At 37.4% G+C, this 26,084-nt stretch overlaps 1 protein-coding gene across 1 annotated transcript; it reads right to left on the bottom strand.

The window, feature by feature from the left end:
- PEX1 (peroxisomal biogenesis factor 1) lies at nucleotides 1-25,927 on the bottom strand. Its single transcript, XM_040080483.2, has 24 exons — nucleotides 25,811-25,927; nucleotides 24,083-24,226; nucleotides 22,090-22,173; nucleotides 21,727-21,841; nucleotides 20,864-21,636; nucleotides 19,354-19,473; nucleotides 17,033-17,156; nucleotides 16,672-16,781; nucleotides 15,277-15,377; nucleotides 13,845-13,977; nucleotides 13,094-13,190; nucleotides 11,869-12,039; nucleotides 10,453-10,607; nucleotides 9,032-9,221; nucleotides 8,661-8,827; nucleotides 7,733-7,867; nucleotides 7,042-7,106; nucleotides 6,095-6,237; nucleotides 5,914-6,017; nucleotides 4,899-5,075; nucleotides 3,111-3,341; nucleotides 1,422-1,619; nucleotides 948-1,078; nucleotides 1-288 (listed from the first exon to the last, which is right to left on the bottom strand). Exons 1-24 carry the CDS (start codon nucleotides 25,925-25,927, stop codon nucleotides 204-206), a joined length of 3,870 nt encoding a protein of 1,289 aa, XP_039936417.1. The 3' UTR covers nucleotides 1-203.
- Between the last annotated feature and the right edge of the window lie 157 nt (nucleotides 25,928-26,084).

The raw sequence follows: 26,084 nt of genomic DNA, 5'->3' as shown, positions 1-26,084 counted from the left end.
GTTCTTTCAAAAAATTTAATATCAATCTAAAGGAGGATAATTTTCTTCAAAATAAAATGTGACATAATTTTACAACATGAAAGTTTAAAAGAAACTTATCTTCAACTGCTGCATTAATAAATCCGTATGAATATAAATAATCTGATTTAATCACATCTGTCATTTCCAGTTACAGTTTAGCAATTATAAGCAAATACAAGTTACTAAGCTAGAGTCGTTTTTTGTCCTGGTCTGAATGTTGCACCAATCTGTACTTTCCTCTTCTTGGGATTCTGAAAATTATCATACCTAGAAACAAACAAAAAAAGACATTAGCAAATTCTTATGAAATGTGGGTTTTGTGTCTGCCTCTTCAGATGCATATTAATGCACCACAAACTCCAGATGTTTAAGTAAATGTTTACGGAAATGAAGAGTGCCTGTCTCCTCTGACCTGGAGGAGTGATCACCCACAGACCTAACTCAGACAGCTCTCTGCCCTGCTTCCTTTGTTTTTCTCCCAGCTTTTTGATCTCCAATCCAAGGAGACACATTCTCCTTTTCAGTATGTTTATACTTCTACAGATTATTGCCTTTCCCAAACACAGCAGCTACACTAAGACCACTACAGAGGGCCAAACTCCAGCAATTTGAAAATGCAAAGAGCCACTGCTAAGTGGAAGCAGGAAGGACTAAAGAACCTCTTTGTACTGTTATGGCCCATGACATAATACCAGGGAGTTCTGCTCTGTTATTTCTAGGTCCTACATGAATAAGACAATTCATTGGTAAAACAGTTTCCCTTTCCCACTATGTAACTTAATATTTCTTTAAAACTGCTGTCAAAAGCTATCAGTTATCTGCTGCCAGTTCCCACATTTATTTAAAACTATTGTGTTTCTGATGTATAAGGAGTGTGGTAAGATCACACCTCCACTGAATTCAAAATTACAAAAACAATTACTTACAGTTCAGTAAAATGCCTCCAGTCCTCCTGACTAATGGATGGTCTCATACCCTGCAGAGCAGCCATCAGATGAGACTGGGTAATAGTTAAAGTGGTCTTGGGAAGCACTGACTGATTAAGGGTGCTGTCCTCCTTGGAAAGAGAGCCATGAACAGACAATGAAAAATTTCTACAGAAATACAGTACCATCAATGTCATTAACTATGGAACCTCCCCATTGCATGTACAGACAAATGTATTACAAATACAGTCATAACTTTCCCCCCTCCATATCAATAAATAACAGAAATAATTTGAATTATATGAATGCTACCATCTGGCTTATTTTCCTCAAATAAAGTATCAGTTATCTTCATTACTTTTGTTACACAGTATTTAATATTACTGCACAAATTATTTATTGAAATACCAAGAAGTGTGGAAAAAACAACAGAGAAGTGTTAAGACTATGTAAAAAATTTAAAAAGTGCCATACTCCATTCTTGCTTCTGTAATTGGCCTTGCTAGCATTGATTTCTGCCCTCAGGTGCTCTGCTTGCTGCTCCTGGTTCTCCAGGGAGCCTTCTTGAGAAGCTGCTCTAAGCATTGCAAGTTGTGAGGATGCAACATCTCTCTGAGTGATGCTGGTAAAGTCGTAAGTTATGGAGTTTGGACCGGACAAACACAAAGAGCTCTAAATTGATCACAAGAGGAAATACAATAACTCATTATGGATCCAAAGCAGCAAGTCCATCATTAGGAATTAGGCTACGATTCAATATAAGCTTGTCTCCACTGGCAAGAAGAGTACTTTCTCTTTAAAATATAATACATATGTAATTTTTTGAACAGAAATATTTAAATTCATATGCCAAAGTGTTTGGGCAAAAGGTCAAATTTGAAAATTAAGAGTTTCATGTCTGGAAAATATATAAGTATTTTTGTAATGGATCATCTGAAAAAGAATAAAGGTCTGCTAAGTCCATTGCTTTAATCACTTAGGAAAATCAGTGGTTCTGAAATCTGGACGAGTTCACGTAGTTAGCTCTGGAATTTAAATATTCATCACCTCCAAATTCTCTGTGCACTTGGTAAGTAAGCACCTTTCCAATTCAACAACTTTAAGAGATCAAAGTCCTTGTAGAATCCTTGCTGAAGAATTTTCACAGTCAGAGGAAAACTCAGTCTTTAAAGTTACATTAATCGAACATATAATTATAGTTACATTAATCGAACCCATAATGCAAAATATACTAAAGCACCGTAACAGTCAGTAGTTACTTCTATAATGCTAAAGTAAGTTACTTTTGGCTTTAAGAATCAATGCAAGACAGTTTTAAAAAGAAGAGTCTAAGAACTTTGATTACTACTTGTAGTAAGAGTTCTACAACAGACTGAAATTCATTTTAAAATGAGTTTCCCACGGGTCACACACAAACTCTGAAATCACTGTTCACTGTCAGGAGCTTGGAGGCAGCATGCCCTGTTCTGCTGACCTGCCTGCCAAGAGATGGGCTGATCACTGTGCAGGTGCTGGGCAGCCAACCTGCACATCCCTACCTGCAAACTGGCCAAAGAACATGCTGCTTTCTGTGCAACATGATGCAACATCAGGAATTCAGCTTCTTAAAGACAATGATGGAAGTTAAGATTCAGTTCTGTTCCTTTTCACAATTCCATGGTCTGATTATTCTATTAATGCACATTCTACTGGGAACTGAAGACGGTTCATTGATTCTTGAGACTGTAACTTAATTCTTGAAAACTGGGTTGTCAATCTTTAGTAATAAAACTAAGTTAAAGAAAAAAACAACAAACAAACCAATGACCAAAAAGTCGAGAACTGTTTTACTGTTAAACTTTGGAAGGGAGCAAGCCATTTGACCAGAGAGTAAAATCTAATATGAATGCAATTTGCTTAATTATAAGGTATTCAGCAGTATTCTGGGATTTTGATTTTAAAGTCCCGCAAGGTTGCAGAGAAGTCCATACTGTATTTTTTTTTCAGATCACATCCCTTCATCCCCTTCCTCATTGTGGACTACTAAGTATAATCTGAAGCCAGTCTGAATGTCAAAGCAGACATAATTGTATTTATAAACCGAACCAGGCAAATGGTATGGTTTTTTCTGCTTCTCAACTAAAAATATTTAGAAAATTTCAAAACATTAAGTGAGTAATTTACCAGTTCTGAAGGAGTTCCATTTCCCAGCTCTGATTCATAAGAGCTTCCGAAATAAAGACGATACATGTTGGACCTTGGATCTTCAGGAATTAAGTCAGACATGTCTAAAGAAATAAGAGAATGCTCTAGCCCTGCCTCTCCATCTATTGCTGAATCATCTGAGCCACTGCTGTGGTTTAGAAAAACCATGGAAGAGAGACTGAAGTCACTATCAGAACTAGATGCAAAATCCTGTAACAAAGAATAGAACATTACAAGGGTTAACTCCTAAAAAACTACAATTGCAAATATATGAAAAGATTTGATATACAGTGCAAATGAGAGTATCAATTTGCATTTGACTCTAGTAGTAATATGTTTTTCTGTAGGAGTATACTTCTAAATATTTTGCTAAGAAAATCTAATACCTTTAAGAACTTTCTGTCTTCATGCTAGAAAAGTAGTTTCAGGAGGCAATTTTAAGGTTTTATTGTTTCCACTGCCTCACATTCTCAGTAACAGCAAGTGTTGGGAAACTTCATGTATGTGTTATGTTGTACCCATGTCTGTCTCAACTTTACTTGCCAAGCAAATTAGTATCTTGTAGAAAATGCTCTAGGAGGCTGAAGTGAGTCTACTTTTATAGTCCCTAACTGCTGTACTCACTTTTAGTCATAGCCAACACACTTTAAATGCTGATGTCGAAATCAGAATTGCTGCTTTAGACTGGTGTCTGCAAATCTCTTTGACAGCACACCTCTATCAGTCAAAAATTTCTGAGCACCCTCTACCAAGCAATGGATATTATTTGTAAATTATATACATGTACCACTGAATTTCTGATATTTTCCTCCTGCACATCAATGGACTGCCTTGTGGTCTCTCTGGGGTGTGTGCACACCACTCTGGAGCCCACTGCTTCAGATAACAATCTCTTCCTATGATGGATAATCATGACCTATCAACTACTTAGTTACTGATGCTACAAGTGAAGGGAGTGTCAGGGAAGACATGCTCGAGATCCCTCTCAATACTAAGAGTCACATCCTCAGAGCCCAATTCCTTGGTAACAGCTGGGGCAAAAAGAATTCAAGAGGTTCTCCTTCATCTTGCACCCTTAACCCAACCCTTCCCTTTGACTACCAAGTAATGGAAGCCATGCCTGCTCCTTTCCAGCTAGAACCAGAGGACAGGCATTAAAAATGTGGAGAGAGGTGGCTTAACAGAGGCTAAAAGAGGAAGGATCTGTCAGTCACATGAAGGGTATAAACCAAGGGTGGAATTCTGTACTTTGGAAGTTCAAGTACTAGCTGGTGCCAGGAAGATGAGGCAGAGTTGGCCATTTCAGGTATTGCCATCCTCTTGCCACTTCTCTCCTGACCTCAATCAAACCCAATCTGGTGGTACAACTCCCCAAAACCCACCAGTTTCTCATTTCCTCCATCCTCCAAAATGTGCCACCTAAAAACTGAATTTGTTATCTGATCCTAAGAAATTCAGTGCGGGATCCCTCTGTCAATCTGTTAGCTGTTCCTCATGGCTGTGATAAACACACTTGTGCTCACATATATCTATTTAACAATAAATACCTATCATTAAACAAGTAAAACCTTGTGTTTAAGAAGTATTTAAACCTATTCATTACATTATTCTTGTATTTTTCTGCAAAGATTTTAAAATGTTAATCCTCTGTATAAAAATACAAGAAAATACAATTTTGCTAAAAATCCCATTGATACAATTAACTCTTTCAAACACATCAACATAAAAATAAACAGGACATACTGCTTTTATATTAGTTTTATTTACCTGTGTTACACCTAAATTTATATTAGTATGGATTGCCTCTAATTGGGCATTGTATAATAAAGCCTTTAGGTCAGCCCCTGTGAACTGCTCTGTTTTTGCTGCCAAATCCTGAAAGTCCACGTCATTTGCCAAGGACAGGGAATGACTGAGAGCTTTTAAGATTTCATAGCGTGAGTTCTGGAAAAAAGGGAAAAAAATGTCAGTAAAGCAACCTGTTATTTTCCTCGTCCTGACTGCTGGATGGTGCTTTGGCCCTGTCACCTGCCACTTTCTCTCTGAGGGAGGAAAGATCTTTTTTCAAGATACTGCAAATGTAGTATACAGAGAATATATTTCTCTAATATATCAAGTCAATATCTGGGATTTTTATATATGAAATACATAAAAATATAAAGGTGAGCTCTGCTCCTCATTTGTCCTTTTGTAAAGAAAAATATGATGAAATTGAAATGCTTCTGTTTACCTGAATGGTCTTACTCTAGGCCAGAAGTTTGAAATAAAAAAAAGAAGGAAAAAAAAAAAGAAAAAAAAGAGAAAAAAAATAGGTATCTATGCTCTTAAGGCATGGGATCATCATATGTGTTTCAGAATTAAATGATGTGGTGGTGTTTGTTAAATGTGTGAACTTATCTTAAAATAAGCAGCGCTAATGTTTTCTCATAAAATGGACTCATACTTCAAAAAAAGATGGAGAACATTATACCCACTATACTGCATCCAATTTATTTCTGCAAATTAGGTCCCTGTTTTTAATTTTTTTTTTTTAATCACCTAGATCCACAGGATATGACTTGATCCAGAAGACTATGGTAAACAGCCCTTTTTCCCCCCCACTTTTATGTGAACACATTGACATTAAAATCAGTGAATTTATCCTGTTGTATAACTGGAGCTGGGAAATCAAGTCCACTTTTTCCAAGTTTGGAATGCCACTACATATAAAGAAAAGGAGAATAAACCCATTAGTCTGATTTTTTTCCCTTGCCTCTTGTGTGAAGTTACTTTGTTTCCTCACCTGATCAGGAGGTGGACAGTACAGGCATTTATCCAGACGACCTGGCCTTAACAAAGCTGGATCAATCAAATCCGGGCGACTGGTAGCAGCTAGCACATAAACTCCTTAGGAAAGTGCAGAAAAATGTCATTAATATCTGCTAAACTTCTTCATAAAAAGGAGCACACAGGCGAATTGGTACCTTGCAGGCCTTCCACACCATCTAACTGAGTCAACAGCTGGTTCACCACTCGGTCGGTGACTCCTGTGTTGTCGTGACCTCGGCGAGGAGCAATAGAATCAAACTCATCAAAGAAAACAATGCAAGGCTTAGCTGCCTGAGCTCTAAAAGGGGGAAAAAAAGCAATACTTATTTTTCTGTTAAAGTTTCATTCACAGATAGAATTGCTTAGAAATACTGAAGGTAATTTCTTTTTGCTTCAGAGAACAATTGTATTTAATGAGAGAACAGAAAAACTGCTTTCTGTGGAATTTTAAGAGCTTCTGAAAACTAGATTGCAATAGAATCACTGCTCATTTTTATGACATACTTTGCACTCACGTTATCATTTCTAAGTGCTCAACTGTCACATTAATATACATGACAGCTCTAAAATCACTGCAGATGTGTTCTTGGCTTACAGACAGCTAACAAAAAGACAGCCCACATGATAAGTTGAGAAGCAAAGGTTATGTAGGACATGTTGGCATTAGTGAGCACTGAGCAGATTTGTAAAACAGAACTACTGGCACTGAGGACCTCAATACTAATTTTAAGTAAGTAAGTTCAAGAACCTAGATATTGAATGTGCGTTACTACTTGGAGTACAGTAAACTATCTTCTGGAATCTGAAAGGAATTCAAGATGTGTTTTCCAAGACAATTCTATGCTGTGAACCAATGCATTGTAGCTGGAGAGGACTGGGAGTTCAGCTTCAAAAGCACATTCCTCATTGGAGCCAAAATGTGCAGTTCTTTAACAATGATGGTCAGATTGAACCTACCAAGATACACCTGGTTCAACACAACTGATTGTTTCAGATGCTTTTATGATCTGATGCCGTATCTCTCCTCAGACAACAAAATTATTTATTTGTGCTTCAACCAGTGAAATTTATTGATAACATCACAAATCTTTACAAAACACACCTGTTAAATATATCTCGAACTGCTTGTTCACTTGCCCCAATGTATTTGCTGAGCAGCTCTGGCCCCTAAAAAGATATAATCAGAAAATAATACTTATGACACATTTCTTAGTTTTAATGCGTAATTCAACATCAGCATATATTTTGTGTACTAGACTGAATTTTCTTGCAACCAAGACAGTGTCATCTCTGGACAGAAGAGCCAAGGGGTCTAAATAAGCCAGAAGAATTTTTCAAGCATTCCAGCTTGTTTAAAAGTAATCATTTCCATTTTTGTACCATAACAGAACATGTGTTACATTATCTCAAGGCAAAGGTTTACACTGTATTTTAAAAATGTTTAAAATATATTGCTCAATTTCATTGTCCAGTGGAAATCATCAAAGACCCCCATCAAAATCTGGTGTCTTTCTACCCCCAAAAATGAGAAACTAGGAACACCTAATTAAATTTTATAATTCTGCCTAATCAGTAAGTATACAAAAAAAAAAAAAAAAAACACCTCAGTAATAAAACTGTGTAGTTCCAGGAATCAGATGTCCAGAGGGATATCCAGAGAGAGACAAGCAAAATTTTACATATGAGTTTCTTACTTTAGTATTTTGCCCTCACAAGCACATAGCTTCAGGTATTATGTAAAGTTACTTCATTCAGTTAGTAAAATGAATCAATTAAGCTTAAACTCCTGCTACCTTGATGCTGATGAAATTCATTCCACTCTCTCTTGCAACCACTCCTGCCAACAATGTTTTTCCTGTTCCAGGTGCTCCATACAGCAAAACTCCTGATCTCTGTCGTATGGGCAGGTTTGCAAATAATTCTGGATACTGAAAAAGAGTTTTAATGTGATATATTCTACCATAAGCAAGTATTCTGTGATGTAACATCACTGACTAGTAATGATTTTTGTCTAAACAGAAAGCATCTAATTTATTACATCCCCAGTATTATCCCAACAGCTCATCTGGACTGTTTTTAGTTTACTCAGGGCTGAACTAGGTTCCTAGTTTTAACAGGTACCTAAAATACAAACAAGTGTGATTTTCTACCAAGAGGAAACAGGCCAGAATAGGGATGGACTAGAGCTCTTTATTCTCCATACTAGTAGTTCTAAATTCCTATTTTAATCACTAAATTATATGATCAAATATACCATTCAGTCATTTTTCTGTAGATTCAATGCTCAATGGCTCATCTCAACATTCAAGTTTTAAGCAAGGCAGAAAGGCCAAAGTAAAATTAAATTAAATTGCTCACAAAGTGGATTGGCATTCATCTGAAAGAAAATACTCCTCTAGCAAAACCACTGCAGAAAACAGCTGGAAATGTTGTCTTTACAGAGCCTAATCACAAGCCCTGCAAGTGAGTGTGGCAATACTCTAATACTGGATTGTACTGCAACACTTGCTCTGTAGTAAAGTTCAGCAACTGCCTTTTGTATTTGGAAGAGAAAAGAGGAAGGACAAAGTGTTCTCCAGTAGTTGAAGACAGTTGAAGATTTAGAAGCTACAAATCATGCCTCTCATCTTTTTATACAACACTTTCCAAACCTTAAAAATAATTCTTCCCTACTAACATTATGTACAAAATTCAAATAACTAATTTAAAGGAACTTAGTACCTTTGCAGGTAACATGATGGTATCCCTGAGCATTTGCTTCACATCTTTTAAGCCACCAATCCTGTCCCAGTCAAGGTCTTTAGGTTTATGAAGGTTGGCATTTCTCAGAGCTAATGGAGTAAAATCTTTTAGAGCTTTTTGAAAATCCACAGTTGACAGGTTCAAATCTGCTTAAAAAAAAAAAAAAGAAAAAAAACCCTGAAAAAAACCCAAACACACAGACTGCCAATAACAAACTCCTCACAATATGTAACAACTGAAGAAATTTTAAACATAAAACAGAAAAACTGAGGGTTTCTTTCTGTATTATTCCACCGATTCTGGGTAACAGAAATAAGACTATGAAATAAAAGATTTTGTTGTCAACATACCACCGTTATCTGATGCATTCTGGTTAGAAGCACAGGTATGAATGGCACGATCAACAAGCAGAGTAAAATCTCTAGCAACAAAACCTTCTGTTTCCTTTGCAATACACTGGAGGTCAAGATCAGAGAAATCCTTTGGATCAGAATTCAGTTTCTTCTTTATTACGGAATACAGAATTTCCCATCTTTGCTTCTGAAAAACAGAATTGTGCAGCAAGTGTGTATTGAGTTTATTCTTTATTATGGAGTTCAGGAATTCAAAGAGTAAATAGGTATGACTTACTAAAATTTCCTTAAATATTTGTGTAACACCAACCTTTTAAATAACAAAACCTAAGCAATATAAACAAATGCTAGTTCTTCAGGTGCACTTCAGTAAATTCAGCGGTTTTATCACTTTCAATATTCACCTCAGCAGATCTACTTTAAATTCAACATTAATAATGAAACATCTCTCCCTCCGCAGATTCTAGTGTTTTACATCTATTTATGTTTCACAGGAAAAGGAACACATTTCATTTTGTCAATATGAGCAGAGAATATGTTTGAGATGCAATATATTGTGCTAGATAAGAACACTTCAAATAATTTGGTATCTTTTGAGGGCTTCACTTTTCCAGTGATGTTTCATCCTTATTTGACTATTAGTATTAAAAACAATAAAAGAACACTTGTAGAAGTGGGAGGAAGTTAAACTGCATCTAACACAGCGTCTCCTCCTCAGTGGCTTTTAATTGCTGGCCTGTGACCGAAGACACAGGAACAGCTCATGTTAAATACAGAAGAGTCATTAGGGGATGAGGGTTTCAAAGTATCTGCTTTCTCCTGCATGAAAGTTAATACTGTTCATTCTTCTATCCATTTTTCTTTTCAAACTGGACTATGTTCAAAAGTAGAGGGATAGTATTAATATGGAAACAAACCTAAAACTGTCCCATAAAAATAACGTTTAGTTTTAATATAATTTTTTAAATACATATTCTAGGGACATACTTATTTCACTGAGCTGTGAAAAAACACATTTATAATTTCTCTAACTTGATGACTTACGTTTTACTAAACTGCTCCTTCAGCATCCTCTCAGAGGTAACAAGGAGACATGCCTATCTCACCTGTGTTAGACAACCTGACTTGTTTTATGTTGAACTGAAATGTCCTCTGAATACACCCTCCTCTTACCACTGAAGAGTGGGGCCAACTGTGAGTTTCCAGTGGATTACTTTTTTTTTTTTTTTTTTTTAACTTCGTAATGACAGATATAAGTTCTGAGGCACTTAAGTATCGCAAAAGAACTTCTAAGATTTTAAGATTTCTAGGATTTTTTCTCATCTTCAAGTGCAACTTACAATTTTTAGCTGTTCCAGCATCGTATTTGAGGCTTCTGGGAAGAAAAATACATTTTAGCCATTTTTATTTGAATTTACCTGATCTGGAGATCGGATACATTTGAAGCACTGAAATATATGGGTTCCTTGTGCCGAAACCAGGGAAGGATGAAGGGAATGTTCAGACTGACTCGTGGCAATTAATGCAATCAAACTTCCCATGGAAATAACTTCTTTTATCAGATCTTTCAAAACTAAAACCAGAAGATATTGCTGCATGAATTGCAAGAGAATGAAAATAAGCCCAACCCAGTGAGCAGCATTAGTGCATACAAAATATAACAGCTTTGTAACATATTATTTTCATTCCCATGATTACAGTTCTTTTTAAAACTAGGGGGAAAAAAAAAGTATCGTGATTCTCGCTAGGACAGAGCATTCCAGTAAGTAAATGTGATTAGAAGTGCTTTTTAAAAACTGATTTTGTAACATTTTGGCATCTACTTTTGTTTGCTATTACTCCCTCCATGCAAACAAAAAAGAAAAAGTTATAGGAAAAAACCCAGATCTTAAGCCTAGAAAATAAGCACTCCAGGAGAAAGGTAATACCTAGAGGTAAAAAATAAATAAGGTTGAAAGGTAGATCTTCAAGAAAAAAATCTTTAAAGCTCTGTTGTATGCATTATACCTTTAAGTAAAAGTAATAAGAAAACCAAACAATTCTGCATGTAACTTAGCACATTTTTTAGGAAGAAACTATAGTAAGATATTCTGAATTTCAAAAGCATTTCAATAAAAATTATGCTAACTCTCTCAAACACATCTAAGAAATGGAAGGCATTTTTTGCTAAGGCTTTATTAATCTTGATCATTTAGATTTAATTTGCAACTCAGCATTGCCTAGACTTTCAGGAATAAAAGGGAGCCATATACAGGATGTCAAACTGCAACTGATTATATTATTTTTAACATTTGTGTACTGTTACATTGTAAAACAAAACAGAAGATCTACAATGTATACCAAGTAGGATGATAAAGAAGTTGGTATTCATCTAAAAGAGGCTGGTTCTCAACATCAGTATCAAATTGATGTAGCACTGTAATTATAAATCATAATTATCGAAAACAAAAAATCAATTTATCAGTAATTATCGGTTCAAGGTTCATCTGCAGTTTGTAATCAATTGCAACATATTTGAGCGTATGAGTAATATAAAAAAGAACGGAGAAGCCTCAAGCACTGGCAGTGCTACTGACAACAGGCATTACCAGCAGCACCAGTGGTGGATGCACATTGGCAAGGACTACTCCAGGATCCAGAGTGCATTATTTTGATTCAGTTAGCGGTCCACAAATGCCTACATACCATAATTTGGGAGTCTCTGCCTGAATATCACATGGTTCAGAGGCAATGATGATACAGACAGGATTGTTCAGGTAGGACAGTAAAACCCAGGTGTAAGAAATTCTAAGTTGCATTACATTTCTATCCAGGCAAAGGTAAAACAGTATTACCATACGCAAGTCTATTGCTTTGAACAGTTTCAGGGCTGTTCTCATGCTCTGGTGTAGAAGGTACTCCAACAATGTGATCGAGATCATCCATCAAAAGAATGGATGGTTGTCTCCATGCTGCCTCTAAAAAAGCTTCTTCCACATGTTTCCTTACGTTTACTAATCTTTTTCCTAAAACAAAACACTATTAGAATGACACAGAATTATCAGGAAAAAATCACAATGTTTCGTCTATTTTGAATTTACATCTCTAAATCCAGATACCAAGATTAAACCAGAGTCAACAATCACTAAAGAAAGAGTCCACATCTTCAATCAAAAAAGTACTAGAAGGTTCCACATGTTCTACTAAAATTATATTAATCATCTTTTACTAACCACTAGAGAAACCTAAAAGTCTAATTTCCACACAGTTAAAACCAGAGAAATATAAGCAGCATTCTAAAATAGCTACTAAAAAAATCCTGCAATTGGAAGAATTTCCCAGAGCAAAGGCTCATTATCAATCTTTCCCCTTTTCTCTAGTGCAAGGAGCTCCAGCTCACATGGATTTAAGCAAAAAGAATATGCTGAGCAAATATAAGGGCTCTGTAAGAAAACAGTTGAGTATTTTCTGTCCTTGTAACAGCAAGACTATTTAGAAAAGCCCGTGAAATGCAAGAGCAGAAAAATGCCTCCTTTGTGCTCTTCTGTCTTTGCACAAAGTAGTTATTTTGAACTCACAAAGCCTAACGAGCCGTCTCATCAACTATAATCATGAGCGTTAGATGCCTATTGCCAGATACACTAGTTTAGTAAATAGGCCACCATAAATCAGGTTTCAGTTGGCTATTTGATCCTTCTTTGGTGCCTGTGTTATCCTTTCACTGAGTACAGGTATCCTTTAATACTTATGGTTTGTTAGCAAAATATTTGTTTCAGCTAGCACAGGTGAAAAAACAGTCCATTTTTTGCAACTTCTTCCTATTTTGTAACAGTTAGAAATTAGCATGGCAAGCATGGTTTGAATTGGACGTGGTCTGCGGGACAGAAGCTGACAGAAGTGTGAAATAAACTTACAGTACCTCCATCAGACTGTTGAAGATACTAATTGTGGGGCATCAAACATCCTTGTGAAAACAGCAAAAATGCTAGAAAAATTATTCAGACCAAATATAGTATCTTCATAACTGTGCCTCTTTATTGTACAGTGAGCATTCAAGATTAAAAGAAACTATTATCATACCTCTTAAGGCTTTACAATCAATTACTTCTACATGAGCATCCAGTCTAGTGAAAGCTTCTTTGCAGATGGCCTTTGCTAATGTTGACTTTCCACTTCCCTACAAAAATAAATGTGAGCTAAAGTAAATTGACAGAGCCAATGTGCTTCTGTGTTTTTGTCATGGTATGCACCAGACATCAAGCTGGGGAAGCTGTACACACACTGGGTTTATTCCTCAGTAAAAGTATATGAGTATATGTGTATTCTGCCTCTGTATCACTTGGTAGGGACCAAAGCCCTAGAGTGAAACAAAGATAAATTCAGAGTAGATATATCCAGTACAGTGCTCTGATTCCACTGAGTTCAATGTTAAGACATCTGCTAGGTTCAGTGACATACAGTATTAAATGGATCACTGTAAGAGACAACGGGAAAATAACAGTATCAACTCCACTGCCACTTTATGTTAGAACACAAGAGAAAATATATTCTTATTTTCATTCAAATACTTCAAAGACAAGAGGTGCTTATCATAATATAAACACAAAGTACACAATGTCCTATTGAAATTGCACTGGTAGCAATCTTCAAAACATCTCTGTGTGTATGATAATGTTTTACTGAATTATCTCTGTTCAGATAACTGCTCTTTTTTTCAGCTTGTTCTTTATTCTTTGGAACGTGCATAGCATCAAAGAAAACGAACGTCAACCAGTTTGTAACTATGGAAAATAATGTGCAAGGGTTTGCAGATGAAGGCAGAAGCGAGTACCTTTCCTCCTGTGAGAAGCACCCCTCCACTTCGCAGTCCCACAGCATAAGCAGCCAGCTTTTGAGATAAAGGACGCCCCAGAAGACTGTGGCTTATGTGTTCAAATAAAGATGTTCCTAATTTGTCCACTCCTCTGTAGGGGAAAGGAAACATTCAGTGGCCTAGGGTAGCATCAGTGCACACTCTGTAGGTGGTAAAAGCTTGCACTGTGGGGAAGTTAGAATGCTGCCAGACTGTATTCTCAGTTGCCTTTCCCAGCACTGACAGCACACTATCACAACACTATCACAACACTATCACAACACTCCAAGCCTCTCATGTCTCCTCTGCCCCATCCCTTCACATTTGCTACACAGCCCAGCTGTTTTCCCTTGTACTTATGACCACAGCACTCTGCATTTCTCACCTCGGCTGATGATTGCAACAAAACTTTTAGGAACTACAGTTCTTTGAGATCCTTACTATTAAATGGAGTTGAACAAGTAAACAGGTGGAAGTGACTGGGGGACACGGCTTGGCAGAGTGCAACTTACGAATTTTGTTTCATTTGAACACCCCAGCTAAAACCACCCCACTGTCCCTTGCTGCTATGTAGAAGTCTGTAGAAGTACTTAGAACATCAAAAACTGCTGTACTATCAGTATTTCTTCTGAGGCTCAGTTCTGGGTTTCCATGCTGAGGCAGTCTCAGTTGAGACCTTCCTACTGGCAGACATGCTGAAATTTTCAGTATATGAGTACCTTTAGACACATGAAGTTTTCTATTCACTGCAGTAAGATCATTGAAGGACAAAATTTTGCACAAACTAGGATAAAGTCTGAACCTGACACAATCCAAAAGATGCAGAGTTTTGTTCAGATCTGGCACAGTTTCCAAAAAGTCTCCATTTCCTCCAAAGTTATCTGTTGGGTTTTGTCTTTTTCTGACCCAGAGATAGGGCTCCTGAGAGGCGTTTTAAAAACTTTTATTCCATTTTCAGTCTCATGTGAAGGGTGAGGCAGTACAGATGTTACAATTCATGCCATCACAATCAGAAGCCAAACTATTTCCGAATTACAATACAAGTGCTTTCTGGCCTATCTGCTTTTGCCACGCAATGCTGCTAATGCCTTAAAACCAATCATCTAAAATTACCCCTTGTGGGTCCTACTACAATTCATCTTTCATAGCTCTGTTTCTCCGAAGTAACTAGTCTATTTGCAAGGCCATCATTTGAAACTTGTTTCTAGCTCCAATTCTCTCTCAACAATGTCTGTCCTATTCCATGGCATTTCTAAGTCAGCAGTTTTTATCTCAGAGTTTGCATACTGATGCACACTATGTGAGCCCTCTGTCAGGCATTGAAAATTCTCTACAAATCCATTTCCCAGTTATTTTTTTCCAATCCTCATTCCCATTCTCTCCCATATTTTTTTCTATGAAAACGTCTCACCCTAAATCGCTTAGTTTGTGGTACAGAAGGGTCTTGTCTCTATCAGGCATAGGTGGCTGGTTGTCATCATCGGCTTTTCTACTTAGAGGATGTAAAAGAACCTACAACAAAGGAGAGTTAGGACTTCAGATGAAATATAACTATAGAAGAAGGCTGTGGAGTAACCAGCCATTTCTGGAATTGTGCAAAGACAACACTGCATGTATGTTTTGCTATGCTTGAAAGAAAGGTGCACTGGTGAAATGGAAGAAATACACTACTTCCAAAATACAATCTAGTGTTGACAGTAATTTAATAATCTAAGATTAGATTTTGGGCCAAGTGCTGTTTATAATAGACTGTGCAGCCCACTATCTCTTCCCCTACCTGCAGCTTGTTCCTTCTGTGCCATTCCCTGTCCTGCTGGCAGGAAAGCTCATGAGACACAATAGTGAAACTGATCAGGAATCTGACTGGGTGAAAAGTAACTTGACAAAGCACCTGGCATGAATTTTTCCATCTTGTTCACCAGGGAGCTAGTATGGAAAGCTGGGCAGGCAAATAAGGGTTGCAGAGGTTCACAGGTAAAAACAGGCTAGTAGGAGATGTTGACACAGCTATTAAGAAATGTATTTTGCTTTTTCATCTTAGTTCCAGTCACTTGACCAATTTCTAGAAGCCTTCTTATACTTCACTCCTAGTAAAAGAAAGCCCATTTTTTTTTAACCGCAATTCTAAATTTTGCAGACCAGTTCTATTCTAAACAGCCAAAAAAACACCTTTAATTCTCCACTGAAATTCACTGTATGTTTAAAAATGAAAAAAAAAACCCATTATCCCACTTCCATAATGATAACCCTGAAGTAATAGGTACTGGACCAACTGCAATTACTAACAGAAGCAATAATTCTAATATTAAATAGAAATATTTATTCTCCTGAGAAATTAAGTATGAAAGAAACAAAAGGCATAGAAACTATATCAGAGAAAAGGCAGGGAGAGTGTGGTAGGTTTGAATGGGGAATGTTTCATCTTTGCCAGAACAAGCTACTGTTCCTGCCAGAAACACTAAGAAGTTGTTTAGTTACCACGGGAGAGAACAACTAAGCATAAGGATGGTACATATACAAATAAGTATAAGGATGTTCAAACTTGGACAGTACTGACTTTCCTCTCTTCTAACTGATTCTTCTGAGAGTTTGTTTGCACACTCAGTGACAAGCATGGTATGCCTGGAATTTCAGCAGGCTCTCAAGCTACAAAATGGCATAAAGGATGCAGATATAATTTAATGAATAGACTGACATTATTTACTTTAAAAGGGAAACTGAAATATATTATATAGAAAAATGCAATATATTTTGAACAAGTATAACAATTTAAATTACTTGATACCTGATACTATGTGATATTTACTTGTATACTTGTCTTTTGCAGCAAACTGGGACTCAGTATAAAAATATTCTCAGACTTGTTTTCTTCAATGTGCACAGGATGTGCTGCACTAAGGACAAACTCCTCCATTCCTGCAGAAACACAATGAATAATTATTAAAACTCCAAATAAATTAAGTTTTCGTTCCTCACAAGACAGATAAGAATATTACTACAATATGATCCAAAATGAAAGAATAATAAAGGTTAATCATTATTAAAGGGTAATTCAAGCTTACACTTTCAGTGTGAAGAGGTATCAGGTATGTTAAAAGGTGTATATAGAAATTAATTGGCATACTGACTAAGTAATTCCATAGTAGACAGGACAGTATTATCCTTGCCTTCTTTGACAGAGAGATGTACACAGTCTGTGCTTGTCATTATCCATGGGTGATCATCAGTAGTGGAATCCTGCAGCCAAGAACTGAATGCACATTTAACATCATCTTCCTGTATATCTTTATGCTAAATAGGAAAAAGGAAGAAGGTAAATAAAACAAAACCAGGTGCTCATAAGTAAAAATGTTTTCTTCCTATGCATAAGGCATTTGTTTCTCTTATGGCAGCAGAGAGATGGAAGAAGATGTAAGTGTTTTATTCCTTTAGAAAACAGCATTTTGCCAACAAACACCACTTCTATCAACTGCTTTAGGGAAAGTATCTATGCAGCTCCTGCTATGGCCACAGCTGAGTACTAGACCACCTCTAAAGATTTTTCCCTCAGACCACTGATACGAGGGTGAGGGAAAGCTTCTATTTTTGTTTTACTTATCTGTCTCCCCAGATCCAAGGGCACTGCTCAAACCCTGGGTTTGAAGATATGCACTGATATTGACCTGAGACTTCTTTCAGGTGCTCACTACACCCCTCTTTTCCTTGTATATCCTTTTCCTATAAAGAGAACCCTGGGCTTATCCAGTTCAGGAGCATCACCATCAACCTTCAACAGGCAGGTGGAGACCAAGCAACTTATCCCAAAACACCTAGATAACTGGAATAGGACAAGAAATTGAGTCTAGATCGCATATCTCTTGGCTAAGTTCCTAATCACAGATGCGTAATTCCCATGCAGAAAAGGGAGAACCAATGAAGATGCTGGAAGCAGTGTTCAGAAAGGAAAATGAAAGTTACTGTAACAACTCTTTCTGCATTTGTCTGGGTTTTTTTCCAAAAATTAAAAACCTTTAACTGAATTAGAAAGGAAAAAGGGAAATCTGTATTTAAAATACACAACAGCATACATAACTACTTTTTTATGATTTTAGCAGATTAATGCCAGACTACCACAGAATTTTCTGACTTGGAAGGGATTGACAAGGATCATAATAATAATCCTTTTATGTCAAATTTAAAAAAGCGCAGTTCTTCTGTAGGTAAGAAATCAAGTTAGAATATTGGGGACGAAGAACAAACCTGCCTAACCCTTGCTGTGATGGCAAGTGCTGCATTTAAAGCTTTGAGGGGGAGCTAACATGGGAAATAACCAGGCCAATGTCACACAAGTTATGAAGAAATACATAATTCCAGAGATACGTTGGATGGACCGTGAGAACTGGTACTAAGTATGTTCTTACTGCCACAGATGCTCACTCAGAATATGTCTCCCTTACAGGAAAACTGAGGGATTCAATGATATAACTTAAAAAATTAAATATTGACCATGAGGGGGAAAAAAAAAAAAAAAAAAAAAAAAAAAAAAAGAAAAAGACTAAACAGGACATAAAAATTATGATACTTTCACTACAATTGTCTGGGCATCGCAGTGTTGGAAAAATTTATGTGTTTCTTCTTCCAGAAGACTTAAACTGGATATTTAGTCCTTAACTCTATGACTCTTTTTCTGTTTTGTGTTTCTTTTTTTGGCTTAAAGACATACACTTGATATTTGCTAGGTTTGAACCCATATTGATGTACTTCAAATGAAGGTCTGATGCAAAATTATTGATTATTGTTGCTATTTTGACAGTGATTTTTTTATACTTGAGACCTAACTTAAGAAAAAAAGTACGTTTTTCCCTACCAACGCCATGTCTCCTTCATGTTAACATCCTTTTTAATAAGAAAGACATCAGAAATTCTCAATATTTGAGAATAATGGGAAACCCTATGATTTTAAGTGTACTATGAGTCAAAAGTGCTATATCCTTTAATAGCTTCAGGAAAACAAATCAAAATTGAAGAGTTCAATTTTCTCCATCATCTGTGATATCTACCAGTTCCTATAAACAGAAAATTGTTACAATTAGCAGTGTAACTATCAGGAGTTATCTACCAAGAGCAATCCGAAATTTAATGGTTTGATTTTTACAGTATATTGATCAAAATACAAGTACTACGTAAGCTGTTTAAGTAGGTCATAACTACCTATTAACTTAACTTAGTACTACATAAGCTGTTTAAGTAGGTTGCTACCTATTAACTTAAATTACTTTATTTTACATAGTGAAAAGAAAAAACAAGAAGATATAGGGGAAAAAAAAAAGGTTTGGAATTATTTCTACAGTCAACAATAGACAACTTCAGGATCATCATCTAATAAATTAAAAGAAATAAACACAACGCCCTCCTTTCTCCCCCCACCCCCCTGCCACCAATGTGACCAGAGCAACATTATCACCGTCCCAATACATAAACAAGTATGTGACCAGCAATATCAACTCACTAAGTTCTGTTTGGGTTGCAGTGTAAGAGATACAGGAATTTTAGGAATAGATTCAACTGATTTAATTCGGACTGTTGAATGTATTTCAATACGCAGTTTTTTTCTCAGACCATCTGCAATCTGAAATATTTAAAATAAAAGCAAAAACAAAAGGAAGTATTAGAAAGTAAACTAGTTATAACACTGCATATATAATACTACATCAATTTCTTCATCACTAATAGAACATCAAGAGAATTAAGAAGGAATTTGTAACATTGACAGTGATATCCAAATCTTACTCTTACATGCACACTTCTAGTTATCTTTTATCCTGTTTATGAAAATGCTCCCACCACAGCAGACCTACTAACTTAATAAAGCCGAAAGCTCAAAAAAGAAGTAGAAGAAATTCTTAGAACATTGCAAGAATGCTCTCAGTATAGGAGAAAAACAAGAATTTAACTTCATTTGCTGATTAAAATTAATTTTACATGGGCAGGTAAATATATATAGACTATTACAGAGACCAGAACTAAGCACACCTGCAGCAGAGAGACAGAAAATCCAGTCTCCCTAAGTCATACAAGTCAGTTTGCCCTTTTAAGGAAACTTCTTTTCAATCTGTGTTATTTTAAAACTTACACCAACTTGAAAACATCTCATAAATATTTCTTAATTGTGAGAGACTTTATGACTGCTGGCATTCAGAAAATTGTTACGTCTGTCAAAAGATTTCATGGCAAAGACTACTGCAGGCTCTTGCCCTCATTCTTAACCTGAGTGAATGGTGAGAAATGTATTATGTCAAAATAGTCAATTTGGAGCACATTTTGTTTGTTTTTGTTGATCCCACACGTGCCTCTAGGAAAGAACTAACATAATCAGGCAGCAGTTGTATCAGAACAAGCTGAAACATCAGTACCTCCACACCCAGACCTGTGCCACCTGGCAAAACAGCATATGAAAACTACAACAGTTTAAACTATACAAGCTGGTTGACATTAATCTTCAAGATGTATCTTAAAGAGTGTATAAAAGGAGTCACAAACATTATGTAGCCCTAGGATATGCCATCCCATTACTTTACAGTTTGATGACCAAAGGCACAATGGTCGAGGCATGTTTCAAAGAGTTAACTGAGGAAGAGTATTATCATGCAGTACAGAATGTATGTAAATAGGTATTTTCACTTTCTTGTTAACACAGTGGCTACCCACAGATTGTGAAGAAAGCATATATTCCCTTCAGAAACACTGAAGCATTTTCCTCACTTGGTGTAAAAATGCCAAGTGTGCAGAAACCCAGAGCACACTGTTCATATTGGAGGATGATGGCAAGTAATGTAGTCCAGAATTAGTCCAAAGCACAGCTCTAACAAACAGTACTTGGTTCTATTAAACTCTGGTAAACTCGAGAGATTAACACAAAATCTACAGCCCAAAACTGCACACTTAGTAGTCAGTTCACAACTATCCAATAGAAAATAATACAAAATAAAAAGCCCAGAATATGGTGCGCCCAAACTGACCCAAACTCTTCCAGCATGCAGGGCTCCCCCGTCATGGCCATACTCAATGACACTCTTTAGGTCTTCAAATCCATTCCAAACGATCTGAACAACAGATCCCTCACTGGATGCTTGACCACTATTAGAATTAGAAGGATTTTTGTCTTCTGTATTAGTCACATGACTTTGCTTTTCAGATGGCAGATTTTGTTTTGCTTCTTGATGACGCTGTCTTGGGGAAAGCAGCTCATTAATTTTCCCGTAAGATACTACAGGATTTGGATCCAAATCAATATATTCTAAATTCCATGGAAAAACGTGAACAGCATTGCATTTCAGAAATTCATGAGTGGTGGATACATTCTGTACACTGGGAGGCTGGGACTGACATACTCTAAAAATGGAATCCATGTGAATTAAGTTCAGCAGCTTGTCTTTGAAGGTGCTCAATTCATCGTTATCACACAAAGTCTTTTGTTTCTGCTCAGATGTGTTAGAGAAAATGTTCCCTATGAAGTTCCATATATTTGGGAGAATATTTGAGCCAAACGTCATGTCTGCATCAGCCTTACTCTGTTCAAGGACTCCAGGCTTTAAGTAAGGTTGTTTGGCAAAAGGATCCTTTAATGTTTCTTCTTGTTCCATGTTATTTTTCACAAAATTTTTGAGCAAGATGTCACTTTCTGTAGCTGGTGTGCTGGTGATATTCTCCTCAGGTCCATGTGTTTTGGGACATATCAGAAGCTCCGTGCACGGCTCTAATCTCCCATATGGGGCTGCTGGCACAAGTGTACCTAAGTATGAGCAAAAGATGCCAATGAATGCATCTACCCCTGCAAAGCAGTTTACTGGAGGTGCCCCCGAGAGCCTTGAGCGCCGCTTACCGATTCTGATGTAAACGTGGGTGTGCTGCTCAACCCAGACAGGAAAGATGGCTCCTGGAAACACCACTCGAATCTGGTCAAGAAGATGTCTTTCAAGGGAGGAAGCGTGCAGCTCCTGGGGAAATGCGATACCATTATAAATTAAATACTGCAAACATTTTTAACATTTGTTTGAACAAAGACCTGTGTGTCTCTTTCTAATACACCACTTGAAATATAAAATACAACTAAACTCCACCACATTTAGTATTTTCTTAGAGACTGACAAGAATGGGGCATTGTGCAAAAAGACTGCTTGAACCGCAATGTCAATCTCTGTCACCTTTAAGACAAGAACACGAACAATGGAAGGCGTTTTATTACCAGAATTTCCCAATCATCTGCTGTGAGTGGTTCCACTTCTACTTGCTGACAGGAGGACACATGGGAACAGGGTTCAAGAAACACCTGGCAAGAGTAACACCAAAATATTTAACTCCTTATTTTTAATTATATAAAATCTCCATCTTTATTTCAACTAGAAAACCAACATCTTCACTATATGTTTCCGCTACTTGGAACATACACCTCCTAATGACACTAGGTAATTCATAAGCAGAAGAATGCTCAATGGAAGGGAAATGGATCCCATTAGGCTCAGGGATGTCAATAAGCCATGAGTATTAAAAGCATCAGGAGATGTATCAGGTGGTAATGAACAATCAATTTTTAATACACCTTGATCACATAACCATCTTTCCATTTTTTAATCTTTGTTTTTAAATCCCCATGATTTTAGGAAGTTGAAAAATTCATTCACTTGTGCATAAATTTAGAACCAGTTGAAAAATAAGGAAAACGTACAATAGAAAAGCAAGCTCAGCTCCTTAATGAATGGTTTCATAGGGAGCAGCCCCACCTCTACAGAACAGTTTTAATGTTGTGTGAATCAGGAGGAATCGTAGAAGCTATTGTGGCTTAGGTCTTTCAGAATGCATTAAATACAGAATGCAGAAGTCAGTTTTTGCCACAGGCTTCATTTGACCCAAAAAAAAAAAAAAAAGTAACAACATCTTGCAATTGATTTTCAAAGAAACATCATTAATTTTTTCCTGAGATAAAACTAGTTACCTTTCTTCTGAGAGAATTACGTTACACCTTTTACAAAAGTAACAATCAGTTTTGAAATCCTCTATGTTCCTTAGTTTGAATAATTGAGAAGAATGTCTTTTCCCCAGCACAGCAAATAGAAGATCATACTATTATGAAACACAGCAAACATGTAACTCATGAATCCAAAACAATGCTGAAACTACCTAATTAATCATGCATTTATTTGACTGTACAGAGGATTATTCCCAGGCAACAGCTGGGTGAGGTTTTCTTAGGTTTCTTTGTCAATTGTTTTCCTGTTGAAGGCAGACAATTCTTGAATTCAGACAACAGGTTTTCCTGTTAAATTGCTAGAACTAAAAAAGGTAGATGCCTGGCTGCTCAACTACTAAATTGGAAATTTCTGCAAACAGACATATAACTTCCAGAGAAATTATGTTTAAAAAGTAAACAAGGTAAGATAATACACTGCTCTGAGTCACACTCATTGATGTCTTCTATTATGTTGGACAAAATTTTTCATATAAGAGAAAAAGCAAATACAAATACATTACACAATAATACTGTGTAAAGCAGTACTTTTCTATTCTTGTTTGTTTAAATGTCTACCTACTAATAGAAAAAAAACCCTTTGATTTTGAGATTTTAGTAGTCCCAAGTCAGAAAACTCTGCATCTTGGGCATCTCTAGCTTCTGCTCGACGAAAGAGTCATTTATGAGACCTTTAATGGAGTCTTCAAGAGTAAGAGGTGAATGTACAAGAAACAGATAGACAGACAGACAGACAGACAGACAGATATTCTTAAGAGATGAATACAAATATTCAAAGAGAAAGGGACTATGGTGAAGGGGTGAAGAAAGGGATGAAAATTTAAACCCCAAGTAAGTTAAACAAGAATATGCAGAAAGTCAATAGCTACTTTAAAACAACAGGAACTCCAAGCAAAATATTCCCATTCCAAAGTTTTCAATTGCTTAAAAGCATATTTTCTTAAAATTAATGTCACTGAAAACAGCTGTTCCAGCCCTGCAAAGACCTACCCACAAGCCTATCCTAACATTGTTTAGGCAAATGTTAATGGTTTAATGAGCAAATCTTTTCATATTCCAGACACTTCATGACAGTTAACTTTTCTCATGAGCAGGTGTAAATGAGGAACCTCTCTAAATTCAAACAAGATCATAGCTAACTCACAAAGTACCTTTTCACTTATCTTCCGATATACCCTTTATTTAAATAGGAAACAAAGATAGTACATCAAACCTGTTCTCCATCTGTGATGCCAAGTTTCTCTGCCAAATGCCTGTTAATCTCTGCAATATTTTCACTCTGGTGACCTCGATGCCTGGTTTCCATCCAGCTCAAAAATACTAGCTGATGACCACAGGATACTTTCACAGCTTGGCCCTATGAGTTTCAAAGAAGAAAAATAAATTAATATAAAACCAGCTAAGTAAGATAACAATTAGACAACCTAAACTGTACTTGATTGGAGAGATCAAAGGAATTAAAGATATAATCTGGATTTTACACCTTGTTTGCACAACCCTCAACACAGAAGTGAGTGTTGGGTTTCAATTCTTAAACAGCCTTCTATTTCCATGGACTATTTTTAAGTAAGAAAATTAATTCTTTTTTCATTCTTCTGCATGATAGGTTATCACAAAATATTTTACAGAAATCTGTAACGGCTTATTTGTATTTCCTGAATGAGGAAAAGAAATAAACATATACTTCGATTTCACAAAAATTGTAACATTTACATGGTCTCCAAGAGTGCTTCTGTGACATATTTAAAATAAGTAAAAAAATCACATTAACTCAGACCAAAATGATTTTATCAATCTGTTTCAGAACTGCCCAGGTATTTTGATGTCAAACTGAAGAACTATCTAATATCTTTTGCAACTAGATTCAGCTTTTGATTCCATTAATCCCCTTTTTAACTTTTTCCTTTTTTGTGATATGTATTTAAGATGCTATTTCTATCAAGTTTTCTGAGATTCTGTATTTTCGTTTAGCAGCTCAGGTTAAACAAAAGAGTCCACCATAACAAACAATGTACACGATGACACTACAAGACTTCAACTGCACTCCTTTCTCCTCTGTCTTGCCAGCAGATCTGTAAAACACTCAGAAACTGCAGCTGAAATGAAGCTCACATTTCATACTGCCTTTCTTCCAATTCCACCAGCCTCCTCCTACTACCCCAAAGACGAACGAGCATGTTTTTACACACCTACGTTGTTTTCTGTTGTGAAATGCCCTATTTAGCCCTGAGAAATCAGGTTACCCGCACCGAGGCAGGCCTGCTCGGCCCAGGGGGGCCGGGCCAGGACTCCTGACCTTTGCTCCCATCTTTCTCGGCTCATTACTGCCATTTTCCACGCTGTTCTGCTGGCACTCTTGGTTCTCTGTTCATGGCACAAGAGGCACACAGCGTCTCTCCTCCCGTTTCCACATGTGAAATGTTATTTACAGAGTAAGGTGCACTCCTTTCAGCTGACCCCGCGTCCTCAGCAGGGCTCTGCATGACGGGAGTGCCTTCCTATAGTGCCACATTTTATTTATGTACACCGAGAATGGGGATTATGCATGGATTTGTCACCTCTTCTCCTACCGGAGTTAAATGTTTACACAATATTCGCTTAGTGCTAGCAGGTTACGGGGAAAACTAGTATGAAATAGGGAGCGTTGAGAGAGACGCAGATGCCCACAGTGCCAGACTACTTTCGGGAAGAAAAATTCCCGCGTTTAATTAAGAACGGATGACGATACTGGGTCACGCAGGAGGCGAGGGAAGCAGCGGCTCCCCGATGTCCCCCAGTGAGGGGTCCCGGCTGAGGGGAGGGCTGAGTCGTGAGGGAGAGAAGGAGGGCTCTGTATCGCCACGGCAACGGGATGCGGGGGGAGGGGGATGTGCTCACGTAATCCTCCCTGCCTGCCTGAGGCGTCCCTGCGCCTGGGCCCCGAGCGGCGCCGCCGCGGTACCTGCTGCAGGCGGAGGAGCGAGGCCAGCGCGGGCGGCAGGTGCAGGAAGCAGTCGCGGGTCCCGCTCAGGACGACGGTGGCGGCGGCGGCTCCACCGGAGTCGCCACAGCCCCACATGGCCGCAGCGTCCCGGCCGGGCGTCCCGGCTCCGCCCGGGCACGGACCCGCCTACCCGGGGCGCGGTGCTCCCCGCCATCCCCGGGGCAGTGGTACAACCCACTCCCGGCCAATGCGGGCGCGGCACTTCCCCGCTGCCCGCCTCTGATTGGCTGCT

The sequence above is a fragment of the Hirundo rustica genome, chromosome 1 (genome assembly GCF_015227805.2).
Source record: "Hirundo rustica isolate bHirRus1 chromosome 1, bHirRus1.pri.v3, whole genome shotgun sequence".
Lineage (NCBI taxonomy): Eukaryota > Metazoa > Chordata > Aves > Passeriformes > Hirundinidae > Hirundo > Hirundo rustica.
This window is presented reverse-complemented; position numbering and strand designations above follow the sequence as displayed.

Excerpts from the sequence above, each read along its gene's own strand:
- PEX1 (XM_040080483.2), bottom strand. The coding sequence starts at position 25,927 with ATGTGGGGCTGTGGCGACTCCGGTGGAGCCGCCGCCGCCACCGTCGTC. Across the intron at positions 24,227-25,810 it reads CGCTCCTCCGCCTGCAGCAG|GGCCAAGCTGTGAAAGTATC; the intron begins GTACCGCGGCGG and ends TGAAACTCATAG. Across the intron at positions 6,018-6,094 it reads TGGTGTGGAAGGCCTGCAAG|GAGTTTATGTGCTAGCTGCT; the intron begins GTACCAATTCGC and ends CACTTTCCTAAG.